Here is a 21963-nt window from a genome sequence, read left to right on the forward strand (position 1 = left end):
ATATAACTTTCAAATGGAAATTAACTTTCACAACAAATCTGATGTTTATTAAAAAACAAAAATAAAATAAATAAATAAATAAATAAATAATAATTAATAATAATAAATATAGATTTTAAACACATCATAATATCTTATAAATAAATATAAATAAAATATTTTGATCTCTTTTTTTAAAATAAATATGTTTACTATATTTTTACTTTTTAGTCTTGATTGTTAAAGACAATCAGTAATTATTTTATAATTTATAAATTAAGGTTGTTTAGTTCCTTCATTGTGCTCATAAATATGGTTGGTAAAATGGTAAAAATAAGTAATATAATAAGTATTTAAACTGTATAAACCAAATACATAACAACACACATTTTATGGGAATACTATTGGACTAACATACATGGTCAACTTACCACTCAAAAATAACTTATAATAAATTATATTGTCAATTCCTTATTAGAACAAAAATAGACTACCTTAACATTTTTAAGAGAAAAAGTGCAGATAAATACTATTATTGAAATAAAATCATAAAAACAAAATTATTCACAAAAATTTGTTGTATTGTTGTTAAAATAAAAATCACTTATCAAAGAAAAATGATCTGATGGATAGGTCATAGAGGGTACTCTATTCTCACCAATATCTATTTCTTTTGGCATGTCTAGTATATTACTAACAGTTAATTTATGTTTAGTGTAAAACATGTAGTCAATGGTATGCATAACTTCCCCTTCGCCTCCACGAATCTTCCAAGAGGTGTACAACGGTTCTGAGCCAGACAACTTATACGCACTATCTAGTGGTAAATAAGAACAACTGCACATGGTACTGTAAACTGGTTCTGTAGGTTCTGCATTAAAATCCCCACAGACAATTGTTGGACGGTCAGCTGCATGGGAAGATATGAACTGTAGTAAATCTTTTCCTTGTTCGTTTCGCAAGGTGGATAGCAAGGCTCCTTTCCGAGCTTTTAGATGAGTTGTAGAAACACATAATTCTTTTTGTGTATTTTTATCTTTAAGTACCAATAGTAATGACACCTTAAAAATGTACGACATTAAATATACTAAAATAGTTTTTTTTTTTAACATTTTTACTTTACCTGATTGCTGTGGACTGTCCATACTTGCAATACTTTATCGTGTTTTTCTAACAAATCAAACTTGTCATTTTTGTAAAATATTGCACAACCATCCGGTCCATTATTATCATTTATATACACACAAGGTGAATCTGGTTTTGGTACAAATAGGCCGCTATAAGATTGTGTAGCTAGAGCTCTGCTGAGGAAATCAAAATGATCAACTTCCTACACCAAAACAAATAAATAATAAGATTGTTAAAAATTAATTTTTCGTATCTTTTAATATTAGGTACCTGTAAACAAATAATATCGGGATTATGTTTAAGAATTTCTTCAAGCATGTGACACCTTCTATGTTTCCATTCTAAAGCTTCTAAAGGACAACTGTCAAATCTATCATTATTCAGTCCCAATGCTGAAATAAAATATGTAAAAAATTACTGTTGATAATAATGATCACACGCTAAGAGAAATGTCAAACTATTAATAAAATTAGTTACCTTGTGACAAAACGTTCCATTGAAGTACTCTTACAGGATTTCCTTCAACACTATCTTGGTCTACACAAATACATTTTTTGATTATAAAGTACAAATATTTGTTGCTAAAAGGCAATAATATTATAAATTGTTCAATCACACATTTTGATAAGAAAATTAGGTTTTTTTTATGTGTAAAAAATATAATCTTAGCTATGATAATAATATTATACAACTACTATACAATAGTATTTTTCTATTAAAATTGTAGGCAACTAACTAGGCATTAGAATATAATTTGTTATTATAAAATATTTATTTTATTTTATTTTGACTACAGTTAAAACTAAATAGTTGGTTTAGATAAATCATAAAATAAAAGGATGTAAATAATTTTATTTTAACTGTTTTTACTCATTAGTCACTAAAAACACTAAAAATAGATTTAGCCCATAAAAATAATTTTACATAAAATAATACTTTTTTAAACAGTACTTAAGTAGTAATACATAATTGAATGACCAAATTAATAATATGATATAGGAATAATATAAATGGCAAGTATAATATTATTCAAAAACATGTAAAACTAACCATGTGGGATTGACGAAAATGTTCTTTGTATGAGTTGTGAGTTAGGCCATTGATTATTGTGAGTACGGCAATATTCGAGTAATTGTTGATAGGTCATATGATTGTCAAACTGTAAATCTTTGTCTTGGGAATCTTCATTGTCAATTTTCACTGTAGATGTAAAACTTCCCATCCTGCAATAAATTATTAATAATGAAATAATGAGTATAGGTATAAATTTAGTGATCACCTATTTAATTATATTGATCACTATTACTTATAGGTAAATTTATTAAATTGAGCTTAAAAAAAAAAAAGTGGTCTACAGGTTTATACAATTGTTTCTATGGAATCAATATACTTACACCTACTACAATACCTATTAATAAACAACCGTGGCAAGGAATTTTTAATGGAAAAGGTATAATATGCTGTATACACTTAGAAAAAAATATGTTTTGTTACTATACACATACCAAATTATAAACAAAAATTATATCTAATTTTCTATGGAAGACAAGATAAAAAATTAGCAAAGTATATAATCTAATTATGAAGATCCCTGTGGTTACGCCACGGTTACTCGACTAATATTAGGTAATTGATGTCTGTCATTTAATCGTTACTTGTCTGGGGGCATCATAAGCATCTGCAAAGCGGACTCTTACCAAATATATTTTAACATGGTCGCCGCTCTCGTCTTGACAGACGCTTTAGGCCCGTCACCGTTAACGCTAGAGGAATAGAATTTCTTTGGACAGAGTTTTCGTGGCACCGCAAGGACGGTGGTGCGCACAATTGGTCTAATCATCGTGTACGGGTTTAAACGTAAAAATGTACAAATTGTGATTTCACCTACCTATGATGACTACTATCGAGCCACCGACATGGTAGAAAAATGAAAAATTAACGTTTACGTATCGGGACCCAAGGTCAAGGGGCCGTAAATACCGAATACGTACAATGTTTCTTGTGTGAAATTCTCTGCGCACCGCAAGTAGTACATAGTGTCGGAAACTCGGAACGCAAACGGCCAAATAATCCGCTATTCGGTAGGACAAGAGTTTCCCCCGAGGGGGGAGCGTGCGCGCGCGCGCGCGCGGTTTCGAGTGTGTCGAGAATAATAATATCGAAATATAATATAATGCAATAATAATATTGTGGTGTAGTAACGGCGATTGCGAACGAGCGAAAACGTGAACAAACAACCGAAACAAACAACAATCAACAATGCGAAAATTAAAACGGGGAAGTAACGAGACGACGTTATCACGCCACGGTGATAACGCCAGCCACGGGACAACCCACGGCATAATGATATTGAAATATTATAAAATATATAAATTTAGCCATAATACATACTAGGTACGTATACAATATACGAAATATTATGTTCCGTGATTATACACAGGTTATTAACTCCGCCGGGCTGGCGCGGCGAACGGTACCCGCCGGCTACCGAGGTAATCGTTAACAAATAAATTATTGTCGCGCCCGTTACCGCGACCTATCCCACGCGTAGTTGTACCAGAGTACGTACAAGAACAGCCGGAAATCGGAACAGGACGTAGGTGAGCCACGGAACAGCTGCTGCAGGCTGCTTTTACTATAGGCCAGCAGCTGCCAAGTTGACAGTCGATCGTTGATAATTATAGCGAAATTATTTTTTAAACAATTTTGGTATCTATACACACATTTAATCTTTTAAAATATCGTCCATGCTTATTCATGCATAATAAATAATAATATTATATTATTATATTATTTTAAAAAATAAAAATAAAAATTACTAAATAATAAATTGTCTAGAAAATGTATATTTGATATCAATATGATATAAAGTTTATAATTAGGAATTTCAGCAAAAATGGTAGTTGAGAACAATGAGGTTCAATGTATTATGTATGTACGTAGTTGAAGCAGGTACGTATAAGGTGTACCATGTATTTATATTTTATTGACATATTCAAGTATTCATTATTGATGAATGGAGTGTTAACCTATTCGCATGAAATAACAATAATTACTATTCGCCTAGAAGTTGTTACTTAGGTGGTTTGGGCTACTGGCTACAGTAACCCTTGTTTAAAACGTTTAAATAATTTATAATTGTGTATAATATTGCATATACATTTATTATTTTGCTAGCCTTTTTAATATTTTATTTTAAATGGTATAAAATTAGAAAACAATTAAAAATGTTTTGAAATAAGAAGAGCGTCTGATATTTCATGACCCAATGTATCTTTAATCCGAATATATTGGTTATATACTTATGGTTAAAACTTAAAACCACGGTACGTCGGTACCTAGCAGTGTTCGGATTAGATAAGTACTTTTTTATCTAGATAAAGATAAAGATAAATACTTTTTTTATCTAGATAAAAAAAAGATACAATTATTTTTTAAATGGTTTTAAATGTAGGTATATTTTAGTTGGGCACTAGGAACATAATAATAATAATAATAATATAAATAAAAATAATTACATTATTTATAAACCATAAACTTTGTTTGAGAATCTGTATAAATATTTAAAAATGCGTTTGTACAATTTCGCGATTTTTATAAATAAAAAATGTATCTAGATGAATTTACTTAGATTAGTAAAAAAATTATCTAAGGTGAACGTTAAGATGCCTTGTAACTATATTTATCCAGATAAGATAAAAGATGAACAAATAATTATCTAGATAAATTTATCTAAATAAGTCCGAACACTGGTACCTAGGTATCCGATATTTTTTTCAAATAGCTGTGTGATCATGTTTAAATTATTTGAACATTTAAACATAATTACCTATGTAAAGGTTAATTTACATATATACGATCATTTTTTATTAAGAACTACTCACGTATTTGTGTGCTGTATTAAAATATCACATGTGATATCTATGTGCACGAAAAAGACAAAAAATATGCCCTGATTACGTCATATAATAATATAAGTGCACGATATTCCAAAATTTTTTTGTTTCATAGTTCAATAAATGCATAGCCCCGATTATTACAAATAGCATTATAGTTATATATTATTATAGTTTTCTTCACCTAGTAATCCCCGACAGTCTCCTCTTGTCGTATGCGCTCATCTGAAAGGTGTCGGAATATGTGGCCGATTCCACGGCCGGACAGCACGTTAGACAGTGGTCCACGGCCATGGCTTCACCGTTTTCGGACATGGTGCGATTTATTAATACAATTGAATACAATTAAATCGGAGAATGTGTCGACGGTGTGTGTGTGTGTGTGTGTGTGTGTGTGTGTGTGTGTGAAAGTAGCCGAGTATAGAGTATTGAATAAAAACAAAACGAGTATTTTGCTTTTTAAAAATCCCGACTATGACGCGCACTCGAACAGTCCGGTTGTCGGTATAATATCATGTTATATAGGTAGGTACGAAAGCTGTAAACGCCGCGGAAGACTCGCGTTCTCCGCCCGCGCCGTCTCCTTATATTTGATACAAGCGCCGCGGATTCGTCACAGTTATGCAAATACGCGGTTTAACGTGCCTTTTTGCTATTCATTTGTTATTTTTATTTTTACTAGTCCATTCTAGTGGCCTGATGTTTTTTGTTCACGTTTTCTCTTCACTTGCCCGCGCACGCGCACACACAAGTCACAATGGGCGCGTGTACCTATACATTATTACATTACATTGTATACGCGTTTACAAAATCGAAATTATATTATTATCGTACCTACACGCACACCGCAATACCGCCGCGCGTCGACTCGTACCTACGTCACGCGGTCTGAACCTATACGTATATCATACAGGTATATCCTCGTCGCGTATTGTAATAACAATAATAATAATATATACGAAACAATAATAATATGACGTATACAATATAATAACGATGATAATAAGACGTGTTAAATAATAAATATATTATGCGGCGCGTACGCGTGCGTGAATAGTGGGTAGGTGTATACCGCATACGGGTACACGCAGCCTCCTCGTCGCCGTATCGAAGACGTCAATCTCCTCTCCGTCCGCGGTGACAGACGACGACTGTACAATGGGGGACATGGGATTATCACTCGTTATAATGGAGATAATATTACACGGTCGCTCGTGCGGCGGATTAGGCGCCTCGCCACCGTCCCGACCGGTAAGTCGGTTCATAATATTATTGTCATTGTGCGTTATAGTCCTGTGGTCACCGTCTCGTTATCGGATTTCCGCCCACGCTGCACATGCGCACAGCGTGCCCGTAGGGTCTACCTACTATTATTGTGTATGCTCTACGCGACTTCGTAATATTATTATTTATCGTGCTATAATTGTAAATGTACCTATATAATAATATATAATATAATCATATTAATATATTTACGCTGTACGATACACGCGTGTACTGCAACTATTGAACTATACGGACAGAGTACAATATAATTACAAATCTATTATTAATTTGTTATAATATTATCGTATTGTATATTCATTGGCACACGTGTTGCGTGGGCGGATAGGGCCCTAGCCCCTGGGGGGGGGGGGGCTAAGCTCCGCAAACGTATATAGATTTTAGCCACTGTACAGTTATTATTTTTACAGTTTTAAACGCTTGTTTGAATTTATTTTTGTATAAAATGTTTAGATTATGATTACACTTTTGTCAAAACGCATGAATTAGGTGGCGCACCTAATACCTTATAAATACCTTATAATACCTTAAGGAAATTATTCAGGTGGTGTTCAAGCCGACGGAACATTTTTGACATTAATATGTCTTATGTCTGGGGGTAAAATAAGAGTGTGCAACGAAAAAAATTAACGTTTTTTGGTGCACTTCCTGTGGTGCTAGAAACTTGAAATTTGAGCCAAAGGTTCTTCTAATGCCAATTTTTAACGATTAAGTATGAATTTAGAAGTTGAAATTCATCCCCCTTCATCCCTTTCAATAAGTGCAATCTATTGTTTCTCTAGATTACTAAAATTTTCGACATAAATGAAAATATATTGTACACAATTAATAAAATTGTTTGTGTGTCGCTAAAAGGCTTGGATCGCTATGCCTTAATCAATAATCATATAGACAGCAACCGTTTGTGACTGTCATAAGACATATTGATGGTCCTGTGTTTTTTCCAAAAGCGAGAAATTTTTTATAAATAAATGTACCTACATAATTTTAAGAGTATTACCTATACCTACCTAGTATTTCTGTAATTTTGTATAAATACCTATGTCTTATAACATATATATTATATGTACTGTGAGTCCGTGAAAACTGGGTACACTCCATAACTCAGTTAGCTATATTACTTATATACTAAAAAAAATATAATTCTGTCTGCGGGAGATTGATGATTTAATAGTTTTTTTTTTTGCTAGTGATATCAGAACTGCGGTGGAAAAATTATCTAATAGTCTAGTTTTATGTGCCGCAAACAAAATTCTAAAATATGTATATGGTAGGTACTGAGCAATATGGGTAATTAAATTATACAGTTTACCCTGTTTTCGTGGACACGCGGTATATGTATTGTAACATACCTATAAATATACTATATACCTATTATATTCTTATTTTTGAGGGGGATTATTCCCTAAAACCCCCATCCCCTAATATTTGTTTCATTGCAACGTGGATACGTTCATTTGTGTAACAACTCACATACGAATATACGACACTATGTTTACGAATGTCAAATAGTTATATTATACACGTACGCCTATACATACTGATTACTACAAGAGAAACTGATATATTATATCAGATGCAAATTGTAAGGAGGACATTTTAAACGCCTACATAGCAGGGTATGGAATAATCATTATCATTGTTAGAATAGGTTTGGTAGATATACATTAAATTATTTTATTATTGTATACAAATAAAATTAATATTACAGTATTACTCTGAATTACTGTTTGTTCTGAACAATTTTTTTTTATTCTGTTTTTGTGTTTCAACGCATTGATTGTATTTATGAAAATGGAGTGTAAATAGTGTTATGGAAGTCCCCCACGGGTTTACTTGCATTAAGTTTTTATGGAGACTATAGCCCTGCCCCTCCCCCCATAGCATTTTGAGACGAGTTATATACCACTGTAGTAGGTAATAACTAATAACTAATAAATAATAAGACTAATAAAATCGTAGTAAATCGAACGTTTGTAAACACAACTATAATACAAGGTGTTTACCAAGTATGATCATTGCTCACGCCCCCTTTTTATCTTTCAATAGTTAGAATTTTAAATATATAGGTACCTACGTCTTAAATACAATATTTTAAACACTTAAATAAAAATGTATAACACTATAAAAACACTTATTATAAATCTAAGTATATATTTGTATATAGGTAATATACACGATATAGTAAACAATATGTGAGTACGCCTAGGTACTTAAAAATTCTAAAAATCTAAATTTGAATAATTATATTATTAACGGAAAAAATAACAGTGAGCATGCTTGGTGAATCATTCTGTGCATACGTAGTTGGTCTTAAAAAGGCGAGAATAGCCATTAACATGAGCCAGAGTTGACCATTGAAAAACCGCGTTAATTTGTTTTAATCCATCGGTTTGCTCTACAGGGCAAACGGCTGAACGTATATGTAAGATTAATTTTATATATAAGGTATCAATCGATCAGAAATATTGTGCAGATGTGAACGGGGGAACTTGCAAGCATATTGGTTGGATGGCTTAAAAGTTACAACCGAAAATGTTCAAGTACTTTTAAGTCCGATTTTTCGTAGGTATGTGACGAAAATATCGTAATATATATAATATTGTCCCCTCGATCCACCGCTTATCAATCCCACTATTCTCGTTTTTGTGGCAACATTCACACTCAATCACAATATCATATTATTAAAATTTAAAACCACGTATTTCTTGTCGCGTATACTTGACTGTAACTTCCATAGTAAATTTACGTAAAAGTTATTTAAAAAAAAAGTTGTAACTTTTTAATATTCTATCTTAAAGTACGTTATTACTTATTTCTAGTCACGTAACAATGACTTACAAATAATAAGGTATCAACAAAAAAATAGTGATGTCCCAACAAAAACACTCCCCAAACTCCGTGTAAAAAAAACGCTAAGTATAAAAAAAAAGGCACTTAAAGCTATGATATCATTTTATAGCTAAGTCTTTAAACTATAAGTTTCATTATCATTTATGTTAAAATTGTCTGCTAAATAATTGAACTCACCTTGGCGACTTATGTAAAATATTAATATTTGAAAACGCTCATAATTCACTTCAAAATTAAAATATCGTGAAAACCCAACGATAGAATACAGACAATGTTCTTAACTTAAAATTGGACAGTTGGTCGATTCACTCTAATGCCAAAACTAACAGCGCACTATTGAAACTAGTGAACGAAAATTTGCCATGTCGTACGTATGTAAGACGGAGACAACATATGCGGGATCGACGTAGTTGAAAATTTAATAATACCATTGCATAATTAGTACATAATAATATAATCTACCTCTACAATGTCTACTATCATAAAAATAGGTAGTGTATTAGGTACTAATCAAGTGCTATAAAGTCGCCAAGCTAAGTTCAATTATTTGGCAGACTATTTTAACATAAAATATAAATGATATCTATAGTTCAAAGACTTAGCTATGACAATATTATATCACAAATTTTAGAGCAGTTTTTTTATATACTTATCGTTTTTTTACACGGAGTTTTTGTTGGGATAATATAATCATATATCAAACTATCAGGTATGTATTGAAACGATAAAGAATACGAGTAAACATTAATAATTTATAATACCTGATGAAACATTTCAAATAAATATAAAATAATATGATTCCCGTTGACCTAAATTTCATACTGTAGATATACATTTTTAAATCGATAATTTATTTTTATTTCGAAATCAAGCGTTGTGTTTCTGCAAACATATATGCAGACACGCAGTTAATATTATATAGTTATATTTAAATAATTAAACTATTAACTCACAAAGCTATATAATAGTACCTCCAAGATTTAGAGAGGACTTAATAATTAACACTATTGCTAATAATTAATATAAATATATTATTATTTTACCTATACGTTAGCAGCTATACGCGCTATAGTCACTACTCATTACATATCAATAAAACATAATATATAATAATATATTATTATAACTAAAACTGGTACCTATTTTGTACTCATAATTCAAAATAATTGTGTAGATTTTCTTCCACAATTTCAATGTTAACTTCTCTCTGAAAATTATGCATAAAATAATAAAAATAAACCTTGATTTTCGTGAAATTTACAAATATTGACTAGTTTTATTTTTGGCATTAACGCCAAATTTAACACGATAAACTAATTCTGACTACTCAGTATCAAGGCAAAACGTTTTACTATTTTAGTATTATGTCTTTAACTTTTCTAATTTTTTGTCTTATATTTAGATATATCCAAGGTCCATTGTTTTTGTTTCGTATGGAAATTTAAAACAATAACTATGTAAGGTATCTTCAGAATAAAACGATAATACCATTATACTAGTATTATGAATTAATATAAATCCCTACCCGTTGGTGCCCGTTAGTGCTTAATACCTATTTTATATTAACGTACTACAATTTACGAATAAGGAAGTATCAAGTAACTATTCAAGCTATAACAATAATTAATAATTATACCTACCTAATAATTTACATTTATAAATCATTTTATAAATTAATATATTGAAACTAAAAACACATTTTTGAATCAAGTTTTTCAAAAACTATATTATGTTTAAATATAAATTAGCTTTAAATTTGTCATCCAGGATCATTTTTAAAATATATTAAATATACGTTTCAAATGAATAAATAGTAAGTACTTACATACACAGTAAACGCATTGGTACATAGTACAAATGTGTTCAAATATTATGTGATGTATTTGATAACTGGGCATGAAATGAAAATTGTACTATAGCTTAATATAATTACAGCAACATTTACTTTTTTCTACCATAGTCCATGAACGCTTACCCAACAAATATCTACTAAATACCACTAATTAAAATGTATTAAAGTGAAATTTAATAATGACAAACTTACTTAATATTTAGTTTATAAATAGTACTTGCAAAACGATTTAAGTAATATTATCTAATACTTGTACAAAATAATATCCATTAATAAAATAATATCCACTATTTTATCACCAACAATATGTAGTACTTAAACGACATTTTATTAATTTATTATGGAAACACATTGACTGATTCTTGGCTCTTTTGCTACTGATACACAACTACAACTATGTGCCAACTGCCTACAAGACAATTATCACGAGGGTCAAACTATTCGTGTAAGGTTTCAACAAAATTAATTATTTTATTTTCTATAAGCATATATAGTAGAAATGGGGTGAAACTATTCAAACATGAACCCTTATTGCCATTTGTGTTATATTTTAGTTTTTGATAGTGATTTTCATTGTTTAATACCGGTATTTAAAAAATATATACCTTCTTTTGATAGTAAACTAATAAAATATTTAAGAAAAAAGATTATATTATTTAATAAACTATACCTACTCTTTGAAGTCATTACGCTCCTAACTGAGTCCAACCCAAATATCCTTATTGATAAAATGATATCATTGCCACAATATTATATTTTATGATTTAAAATGGACTAAAGTATTTATTCTTTTTTAATTGATGTTCTTTTTTTAATGACATTATTGATTAAAGTACCAATTTTTAAATGTATTAATATAAAAATTAAAGTTAAATGATAATAATATATTAAAAGAAATTAGATTTTAGAAAAGTGTAAAGGAATTTATCTTGATTGACCTTGAAATGAAATACTTTTAATGCCGTAGATTTGTAAAAAAAAAAAATGTCTCATTTGAGAAATGTATATTGTTTAATATACAGAATGTAACAGGAAGACCTGACGGATGTAATAACTTTCGTTCTAATCAATATTTAAAATTTTTTTTTTATATATAACTTATAGTCACTTGTGTTACACGTATAATATGAAAAAAATTATTTTAATTTTTCCATTCTAAAAATAAAAATTTTAAATTTGATTCAATTTTTTTTAGATAAATTCAAAATAGCCAATTTGTGAATCTGATTATAAAACAGTTTTTATGGTAAAAACATTTATCTAAGTCAAGTGGTTTATTTTTGGAATTTTTTAAAATATCAATATTATTTTTATTAAATTAATTTGGAACGTAATAACATTTTTCATAATATTATTTTTAGGAATTTGTTGACATGATCATGTACTCGAGTATATTTCTTAAATTATTTACTAATCATATAATTTTCACATTTTTTTTTTTTTTGTCAGGTTTTCCTTTTAAACCCTGTATAATATAGTCATATATTTAATCATTAATAAATTATCACTTATCAGTATAGGTATACATAGGTATTTTTAAATATATACTACGATGACACTATTACACTAATCATATATTTTTGATTCTTAAATCCTATGATATAAACTTTAACACAGACCAAATAAATAATAGTTAGAAGATACACATAATACGAGTTTAAAAACAAAAAAAAAATTGTGAAGAAATATTATCTATGTAATATATTTGGAAATTAATTACAAGTTATATTCGAGGTCATTAAATCTGATAATATTTAAAAAAATATTTTTTATCTTCTTAACTCAATATTGAATAAAACACACCCATTATTTTTACAATAAAATATATATACCTATAATTACTAAGTTACCTACCCCTCCGATATAATTTACATGAGTAATAATAAAAAATATACTGCTTGACACAAATCTTCTCTATGCAATAATGATTAACATACCTAATCTTTAATTTTTATATTCATGTACTAATCTATATACTTATGTCTTATACTGCTATATCTATAGATATATTATAATTTATAAGAATAAATAAAAACGAATTTAGTATGACAATGATATTATGTAGATGTTTGAGGAATTCAATACTTAAATAATATCGTGATTCATGATTTGTTAGGTATTTAAATATTGAGAAACTATTGACGCTAAAGAAGTTAATTTTAAATTCGCAAGAGTTTAATTATTAAAAAAAAATTAATAGTTTGGAATGAGACACAAGTATTTAATAATATTTGTAGTAGTTATAATAATTTCCAGTGTGCATAATTCAATTATATTGTTTTGAAGAATGAATATTTTTCGTATAAAAAAATGCCATTTACAATGGTTAAATTTAAAACAATATCATTACATATTTATATTGAAACTCAACAAATGTTTTAAATAGTTATAAATAGTTTATTAACACATATATAGTAGACACATATACCTACTATAGTACGAATAACTCCATTATTTTCACCATATAATCTATATTATTTATGTTAGATGAATCATAGATGAAATATTATACTTCAAAATAGAATCAGTAGGTATCAAATAATAAACGCGATTAAAACACTATTGATATAGATAACAATTCATCTAATCTATAAGCAAAAAAATCAACTATATGGCAAATAATTCTTAAAAATATTTTTTAAACTTACCTAACTAAGTACAAAAGTAATTCTCTGGGTGGTTCATATGGTTGGCCTGGTCTTAGTCCTAATTCAACACTCCTTGCTTGTAAACGTCTTCTTGCAGCTGGGGATGTCATTAAGCTAACACTGGCAAGAGTTTCAGCCAACTCCAGTGACCTTTTAATTGCGGATAAGTCATACCGACACGGCTTTTCCATTTTGTTCTTATATTCACAATAAATAAAAAATTTATTTTTCAAAAATAAAATTATAAATAGTAAATTATAATCATTGTTTTACTTACGAAGTGTATATCACAGTGACGAACAAAAGCAATTATGAACCGGCGGGTCCGGTAGCGAGAATAACAACTGTGCGGTTTTCGGGCGCGAGTAAACACTATACTTGATAGATAGTTATTTTCAGTGATAAACAATAATCATCTAGAAATTATAATTAAAGGGTAAAACAAATTAGCATTCAATTGCCGTGGGAGATCGTAAGTTGGAAAATAGTTGGCCGGTCAGGAAAAAAAAAATAATAAAACAATACAGTTTTACTCGTATTACTTATACAACGCGGCTATTTTTCCATCAGTCAGGAAGTCGTACACACGATAACTGTTGAACGACGGTGTCTCGGCGAAGAGACTTCAATGCCGAGGTCACTACCTGTGGCCGGCCTTCCAATACACAGCTCGCTAGTACTTTGTGTAACATTCACCAGTGTCACGTGACTGATAGTTTTCACTGATATAATTTCCTTTTTTTACCCACTTGAGCACCTGAAGTACACGAAAAAACCCATTAGACTAGGTAATTTTAAAGTTCAGCATTCATCAAGTAAATTTAATTTGATTCTATAAAAGCATCATGTTATACGTAAGAAAACTTTACAATTACAATTACTCCAATTATTCGTTTGAATTTTCTGATCATGGGCCATAGAATAATTTTCTTATTGCTTAACATATTATTATTATTCCAAAATAATGAGTAAAAGGAATTAAATTGAGTTGTTTGTTTTAAACTAAATAAATTCGAATGATTATAATGTCTTATAACTTATTAGTTAATGTTACGATAATAAATGGTTGAATTAAAAAAAAAACATGTTAATTTTTGTATATAACTACATATATTATTGCTTATCTCATATTCTTATAAATTTTGCCCTAGGGTACAGATTGTACCCACAGGTTCTCTAAAAAAAAATCTTCATATTATAGACGTATAAAATTAATTGACTTGTTTTTATGTTCTTAATAGAAGTGCTTAAAATTTTAATTTCTAAATCGAGATAATAATTATAAATCATAATTAATAATATATAATTGTAGTATGTATATGATTTAAAATACTATTAAAACTAGATGAAAAAAATCTACTCATAAACCTATTTATCATATACCTATTTATGCTATATTATAATAGTCTATATATTCAAGACTCTAGAATATAATATAATACAACTATAATTACATATTATTAAAATGGTTTACTATTACAATTTACAAACAGATAGTTGGATAGTTCAACAACATAATTAGAATCAATAAATAATACTAAATACCTCCTCAATATTTTAAAATGGAAAATTATTTTATGAACAAAATTACAGTAGGTACCTATTATTTATATTTATTTGAGAATAAGTTCGGTTATATTTTTGTACGTAAAGGGTTCAATAAATTAAAAAAAAATAATAATAATAAGAGTTATGAAGTACAAATATACGAAAAGTAAGATCCACAGATATTATAATGACATAATGAAAAAAAAAATCATAAGAAAACATAATAATATATTAATATTTATCTATAAGTGCGAGTCAATGGAGAAACGAAGAACGGAGATTTTTATATAACATAGATTATTCCTACAAATTACAATACACTGTATTATATCTAAAACTTTCGGTGGAAAATTCAATAAAAATGTTTTAGAATGTTTAAAAATTTTATTTCATTATTTATTCACACTTGTATCGTATATTAATCATATTAGGACGTTGCACAAAAACAAGTATACGTACTGTAGCTATGGAAATAAGGTCATCATAATATACTGAATGAGAATGACTGAACGTATAGGTTAATTATTTATAGTTGAAATTTTAAAATATGATTTTTATTTCTAATGGTTAGGGAAATAACATAATTTCGTTTATACTTACTACTCACCTATATGTAAACAAAAATAAAAATATAACAATTTATTGATTTATTGATTTATTAAACACATAAATATATATAATATATTAGAAGATAAATATGGCTGCAGCTAACAGTAAACTATAAAATCCAATGTTGTATTACACATAGGATATTTTAAATTATAAGTCTACTAAAGTTTTCATTAAAAGTCCCATTTGATTTAAATATATATTTTTTTGGTGTTCAATTTTATCACATTTAAAAAATATTGATTGAAGTGTGATAACTTTTGAATTTATGTAGATAAGCAAGTATACCTCGATAATATAGATTATAATAGTTATAACTTATAACTAATGAATTGATAAATAATAAACCCGATATAAATATTAGAAAAATATCTATATGCGCATAAGTCATATGGAGGTAACCTAACCTCGTATAATAATCCGTTATCTATTATTATGCCTATAAAGACAATTCACATGTAGGTACATTTTATATCAAATAAAAATTAATTTATGACAGACATTGGTTTCATGGCACGATCTTGATTAAAGTGATTGTCTCATGGTCGGTTAGTGCATACAAGTCAATATACTTTAAATATCATGATCGTTATTAAGTTACATACCTATAAGTACAAAAGAAATTGTAAAAGAAAGATTGTATAGATATACCATATACCTACGAGAAAATCGATTGTGCTTAATAGACATGACGTATTTGAATAAACCATAAATATTCAAAAGTAGAGCACAATATCTGTAGACGCACAACAAAAAGATAATATCCTGTTAAGTGTAGACTGAATGTAGAACATTCACAAATCATTAAAACTAATAATGAAATATAAATATTAGATTTTAGATTTCGAGCTAAGTATTTTATATAATAATATTAAATTTGTTGACTTTATTAATATTATTCCTTTTTTTAGAAACCACGTTTTTGGCAGTAGGTAACTAATAATTATAAATGGCTCTAAAGACAACATTTGTATTATATTATAATATTGCATCGTTATAAATCGAATGCATACAATTGCGAAATTATTAAACTTTATAAACTATTATAAACTGCGATTTAAAAACGATATTATTCCTCCGAATTTTTTTTTTTTTTGAGTGCAATTGGTATTCAATAAACAATAATAATTTATCACTGAATCCTGGCAATATTTTTTTTCAACTGTTATATTCTTTTTTAAAAATCATTTTTTCAAGCATGTAAATAATAACGCTAAATTAAGAAAATGTCATTAGTAGGTAATTATTATCATATTATTGGAAATTATTGGAAATTAGTAGTTTATCATATACATGTTATTTATTTGTTAATATGTTATTGTGAACTGTTACGATCGTACAATTATAGAAGGTAAAATACCTATAGGTATAGGACAAGTTGTTTATTGTGTCTTAAAAAAATAAAAAATAAATTTCATAGTTTTTTCTACTTAAACGATTGGTTTTTTTCATTTCGCCATCGCTAAAATTAATTATACCTATTTACAATTTATATAATATGATATTGTACGACCAAAAGTTGTGTATTGAGAAAAAAACATGTTTCCCTTCTTGCCTTCTACAAGATACATCGATGACGTTGAACGACGATAATAAATGTTTTCTTAGAATTTAGTTTTATAATAATAGGTATACCTATACATACAAGTACATACTTCAGATGCTTCGAACTACTGCGGCAGCTTCTTTTTCGTCGAATTAACTAATTGAGGGTAGATGTTGTCTCAGTATATATTTTATGGAAAACGAATTTAAATTTATTTTAATACACATACCATTTTCATATTTATTAGATAGTAAATAATTTTACCTATTTCACTTTGAGAATGAACTTTTACCTATCTATATTCTGTAGAGACATTATAATATACACCCTATCCCTATTACATGATGAGATGAAAAATGGTTTTGGACTTTTAAATAGTCGCAGTATTTAGAAAATTTAAACAAAACTATAAAACTGTATTGTGTATTTTTTTTTTAATGAATTTGACTTTAAAATAACTAATTTAACATAAATATCATATTACTATAACTGTGTCTGCGACCTGCGTGAATATAATAACGAAGTGCCGGAATTTTATTCCATAATCGGTTATTATATTACCACTTAATATTTATAGATTAAAAACTGTTCTGACGTCTTTGACACGAGTCTAATTAAAATTTGTATTAAATATCAGTGATACATAATTATTTCGTTAATTGTACATAGGTACGTGTGCAGTAATAATCGAGTGTTCACGTACTTCTTCGATATCAAATGCGTAATTAATGACCGACAGCAGCTAGCTTACCCGCGGCTTGCTTATCAAACGCAGATAATATCCAATAATGGTCGACGTTTGTTGCGGATAGCCGACGGCAACAAGCCAGGTTTTTATTCCAACTAAAAAGTGCGAGTAATGAAGTTGATCGTTCACCAAACACATAGAAAACTGCGTTAGTGCGTTACCGCGGCTGTAATACAATAAAAGAAAAAGGAAAAAATTTAAATCGGATTCGTAGAATCTTAACAACCGCATAGAGTAGATACATCTATCCTAGTTGACTAGCATTATAATATTACTATGTACTATAAGGTCTCAAGGATTCCAATGTATAAAATATATAATATATTATGTACACTATACAGTTAAGATATGGCTCGCATCATTTGTTTTCTCTTTCCGTAGTTTCACGCGCCATGCACACGTGACAAATTTTCTTTCAGCAGAATTAATGCTGTATTAGCTTCAATAATATCAGAATGAATTGACCTGCCGTCAAACTTTAAAAGAACATTATATCTGTGTTGGTATTTATTGGCTGTTTTACTGCGTTTCAACAGTCATGCGAGTGAAATAATTACACACTTCTGTATCACAAACATTTGAAACATTGTTAAAAATCCAACATGCAAAAACACAAATTAGGTTCTTAATTCTGAGCCATGTAAGCACGATTCAATCTAATAGCTAAGATATCAACACGAGACTGGCTCAGCTCAGCGAAAATGTGCACGTGGCGGGGCAGAGGGAGAAAACCAATAGTGCAAGACAGGTCAACCTGTTGAATAGTAGTATAGACAAAAACAATTTATATTAAATCAAGTTGATTAACGTTTAGCAGTCGTGTTTCGATTGATTATAGTCCCTATACGTATTTTAGTACAGCTGCCGAAGTAAGAACTGACAACTGAAAACAGGATTTATGCGAATCACCGGTGGCGGGCCAATAATGTGCGTGCGTGTTACTTATGAAGACGATTCACAATATTATAATATTATGTATACAACTTGTACACACAGTCTACAGTTAAGTGTACGGTAAATATAATAACAATAACACCCATGTCTTGTGTGTGTCGTATATGTATTTAGTAAACAGGTAAACGATATACTAAACAACATCAAACGTGGTAACTGCGGTTAATAAACACGTAGGTAATCCTACTTAATATTATAAACGCGAAAGTTTGTACGTATGTTTGTTACTCTTTCACGTAAAAACTACTGAATGGATTTTAACGAAACTTAACAATAATATAGCTTATACGTCAGAATAACACATAGGCTACAATTTATAAAGATATATTGTGTGAATTTTTTAATTAAAAAAAATGTGTAAATTGTATACCTATATACCTATTTTAGTAAGAAATAGTCGCTGGCTGAAAATAAATACAATTCAAACAATATTATTATAACTGTTTAGTTTAGCAAAAAAAAAAAAAACAATTAATCAATGAATGAATGTTTGTGTGTAGATTAGACCTCTAGGAAGAAGATAGGCTAATTTAAAAATAGTTAAATTTGGTTTTTTTTTTATTTACCGGATTTTAGTACGGTTAGGTTAGGTTAGTATTTTGTATTAATTGATTATGTTAATTCACCACAGGTGGAATACGACAAACTTGGTATAACTTTGATACTTTAGAGTTAAATCGTATACACTTACGTGCAAACAGCACGGGGTTCGCGATCTACCGCAGGTAGATTGCCTGCCTGATAATATAGTGCTGCGAATCAGAATTTTTATTCCGGGAAACGGAAAAGTTAAGATAAATTTTGAACGCCACACGCCGAACATTAAACTATAACGAATTGAACAAAGTTTGAGTCATTTAGAGTTGGTACATTTAACGGGCAACGAAGTGCACGGGCTCAGCTAATATTATTATAATATTATATGACTGAACAAAATCAACATGTCATTGATTCGGACAATTCGGGTAAACCAAGGCGCATACCAACATTATAATGTACCGTGGGAGTTCTAGAATTGCTACGTTATGATTACATTTCTTGTAAACGATATTCGACCGCTAAATCCCGCATTAAGAATTTCATATGGTTCGATAAAAAAGCGCATACAAAATGTACCTATTCTATATACTAATTAGGACAGAAAATGGTTATTTTTCAGAAGATTTTTTTAATAAGTTGAATCGAAGTGCACGGGATCAGCTAGTATTAAATATAATATAATATAATACATAATTGTATACCTGCGCCCAGTATACGCTATATTACGTGTACGCGATATGCAACTGCAGTTATTGTGGCGAAATATTATCGCGGAAAACCGTAAACAATATGAAGTGTGTTGTGTATAATATGCGATTTCACACACTTCAATGCGCACGCACACATATCATATACGGACACGTTTATCGCACTTGAAACACTGGAATAATATTTATTTATTATTAAAAACAGCAGCTATAATAATATATTACAATAATATTATGTGCCTACATGTGTCGGACGACGACGACGACGACTGCGACGAAGACGATGACGTATGGACGGACGACCGAATGTATCTGGACGGACGTACGTAATATTATGATATTATTATAACGTTTGTTTGGCGGACGAAAGGAAATTATTATTTGTTCGGATAAAAAAAAAAAACAACAACACATATTATTATGGAGTAGGCGTCACCTCATCTATATACATATAATATATTATAATTAATAATAATATGCATAAATGTACAGTAAAATAAACTCGTAAACACGCGTTCGCTAATATATATTGTATTGTTGACTCCGAAACCCCGAGGGAATATAATATTATACACTTGCGAACGTGCGAGTCGTTTTTTGAAAAACCGCCAATTACACATTTTTTTAGGCAACGTTTTTTTTTCTTCTCACAACCAGAGATCTTGCTAGTTATTTTTAAAACTATCAGATATTTTGCGATGCGTCACTCATTACAGTTATTATTATTTATATTATGTCAGACTCAGCTCCCCGATATATCGCGGTGATGCTAAGACGAAATTCATATTTCCGCTGATTACTGATTAGTAATGTCCAGCAATCGCGTGATTACATCGATAATATTTCAAATGGTCGCATAAAAATATTTTGATTCGCTAAAGTCATAAAGAATTTGTTTGATTTGATATTACAGTAAGTAGGATTTTAAATCGTTTGCAGCTATATTGAAGAATTAATCAAATTAACCAACTCAACCTTGTCACTTACTTATTAAAATTAAGTCTTAAAGCGCACAATTACAATGTTTATTTTATACGTATAATATTACCTATGGGTAACTTGTTTTCTTTTACAAGGAAACACTAATTTTTCACAAATTATTGGAAATATTTTTGTTACATACAGTAGTCATACTATGACTTCAGTAGAGAACCCCAAAATGTTGGTCTACTGTACTCTACTTATCGAAACTTTAAAAACCGAGTCACCTAGGTACTTTTAAAGTTATAACTATATAACTACTTACTCGTTTAAAATTTGATTTTTATTTTTATAATAGCGTACCTATTGGAAATTATTCCGATTAGAATAAATTACGAAATTAAAAATGTGTAATCGCTGAAGAATTAAAATTAATATTTATCTTTAAAAGAATCACCTTGGTATTATATTGAATATTTACTTTATTTAACATGTATAGGTTAGGTTAGGTGCCTATACTCTTATTGACAAGGGTTATTAATTTTGTAAGACGAAAATTTGGAGCGAAAAGTGTAAACTCTTATTTGATATTCAATTAGCAGAAAACAATTGTAACCAATATGATAATTATTATTATAATACTTACAAATGGGAATTTTCAATAATTTTATTTTATGTGGTTACTAGTTAGCAGGTTAGCTGCAATAAATGAGTCGGACCATCAATTAGTTATTTATATATTATATAAAC

At 29.1% G+C, this 21963-nt stretch overlaps 1 protein-coding gene across 7 annotated transcripts; it reads right to left on the reverse strand.

The window, feature by feature from the left end:
- Positions 1-20: 20 nt before the first annotated feature.
- On the reverse strand, positions 21-20663 carry LOC132938566 (nocturnin). 7 transcript variants are annotated; one of them, XM_061005482.1, is made up of 11 exons: positions 20537-20663; positions 20287-20465; positions 18095-18257; positions 14183-14397; positions 13918-14056; positions 13641-13837; positions 2158-2330; positions 1585-1644; positions 1378-1499; positions 1103-1309; positions 21-1040 (listed from the first exon to the last, which is right to left on the reverse strand). In XM_061005482.1, exons 6-11 carry the CDS (start codon positions 13829-13831, stop codon positions 540-542), a joined length of 1254 nt encoding a protein of 417 aa, XP_060861465.1. In that variant the 5' UTR covers positions 13832-13837; positions 13918-14056; positions 14183-14397; positions 18095-18257; positions 20287-20465; positions 20537-20663; the 3' UTR covers positions 21-539. The 7 variants fall into 7 exon arrangements, with proteins under 7 accessions (XP_060861465.1, XP_060861464.1, XP_060861467.1 ...); XM_061005481.1 differs by lacking the exons at positions 18095-18257; positions 20287-20465; positions 20537-20663 and adding an exon at positions 17453-17841; XM_061005484.1 differs by lacking the exons at positions 13641-13837; positions 13918-14056; positions 14183-14397; ... (1 more) ...; positions 20287-20465; positions 20537-20663 and adding an exon at positions 5188-5560.
- Positions 20664-21963: the final 1300 nt, after the last annotated feature.

Source organism: Metopolophium dirhodum, chromosome 2 (genome assembly GCF_019925205.1).
Source record: "Metopolophium dirhodum isolate CAU chromosome 2, ASM1992520v1, whole genome shotgun sequence".
Classification (NCBI taxonomy): Eukaryota; Metazoa; Arthropoda; class Insecta; order Hemiptera; family Aphididae; genus Metopolophium; species Metopolophium dirhodum.

Bases quoted from the DNA above. Each gene is read 5' to 3' on its own strand.
- LOC132938566 (XM_061005482.1), bottom strand. From the start codon at position 13,831: ATGGAAAAGCCGTGTCGGTATGACTTATCCGCAATTAAAAGGTCACTG. The intron at 1,310-1,377 runs GTACCTAATATT...GTTTTGGTGTAG, and splicing joins CCGATATTATTTGTTTACAG to GAAGTTGATCATTTTGATTT. The intron at 1,041-1,102 runs GTAAAGTAAAAA...TACATTTTTAAG, and splicing joins GGACAGTCCACAGCAATCAG to GTGTCATTACTATTGGTACT.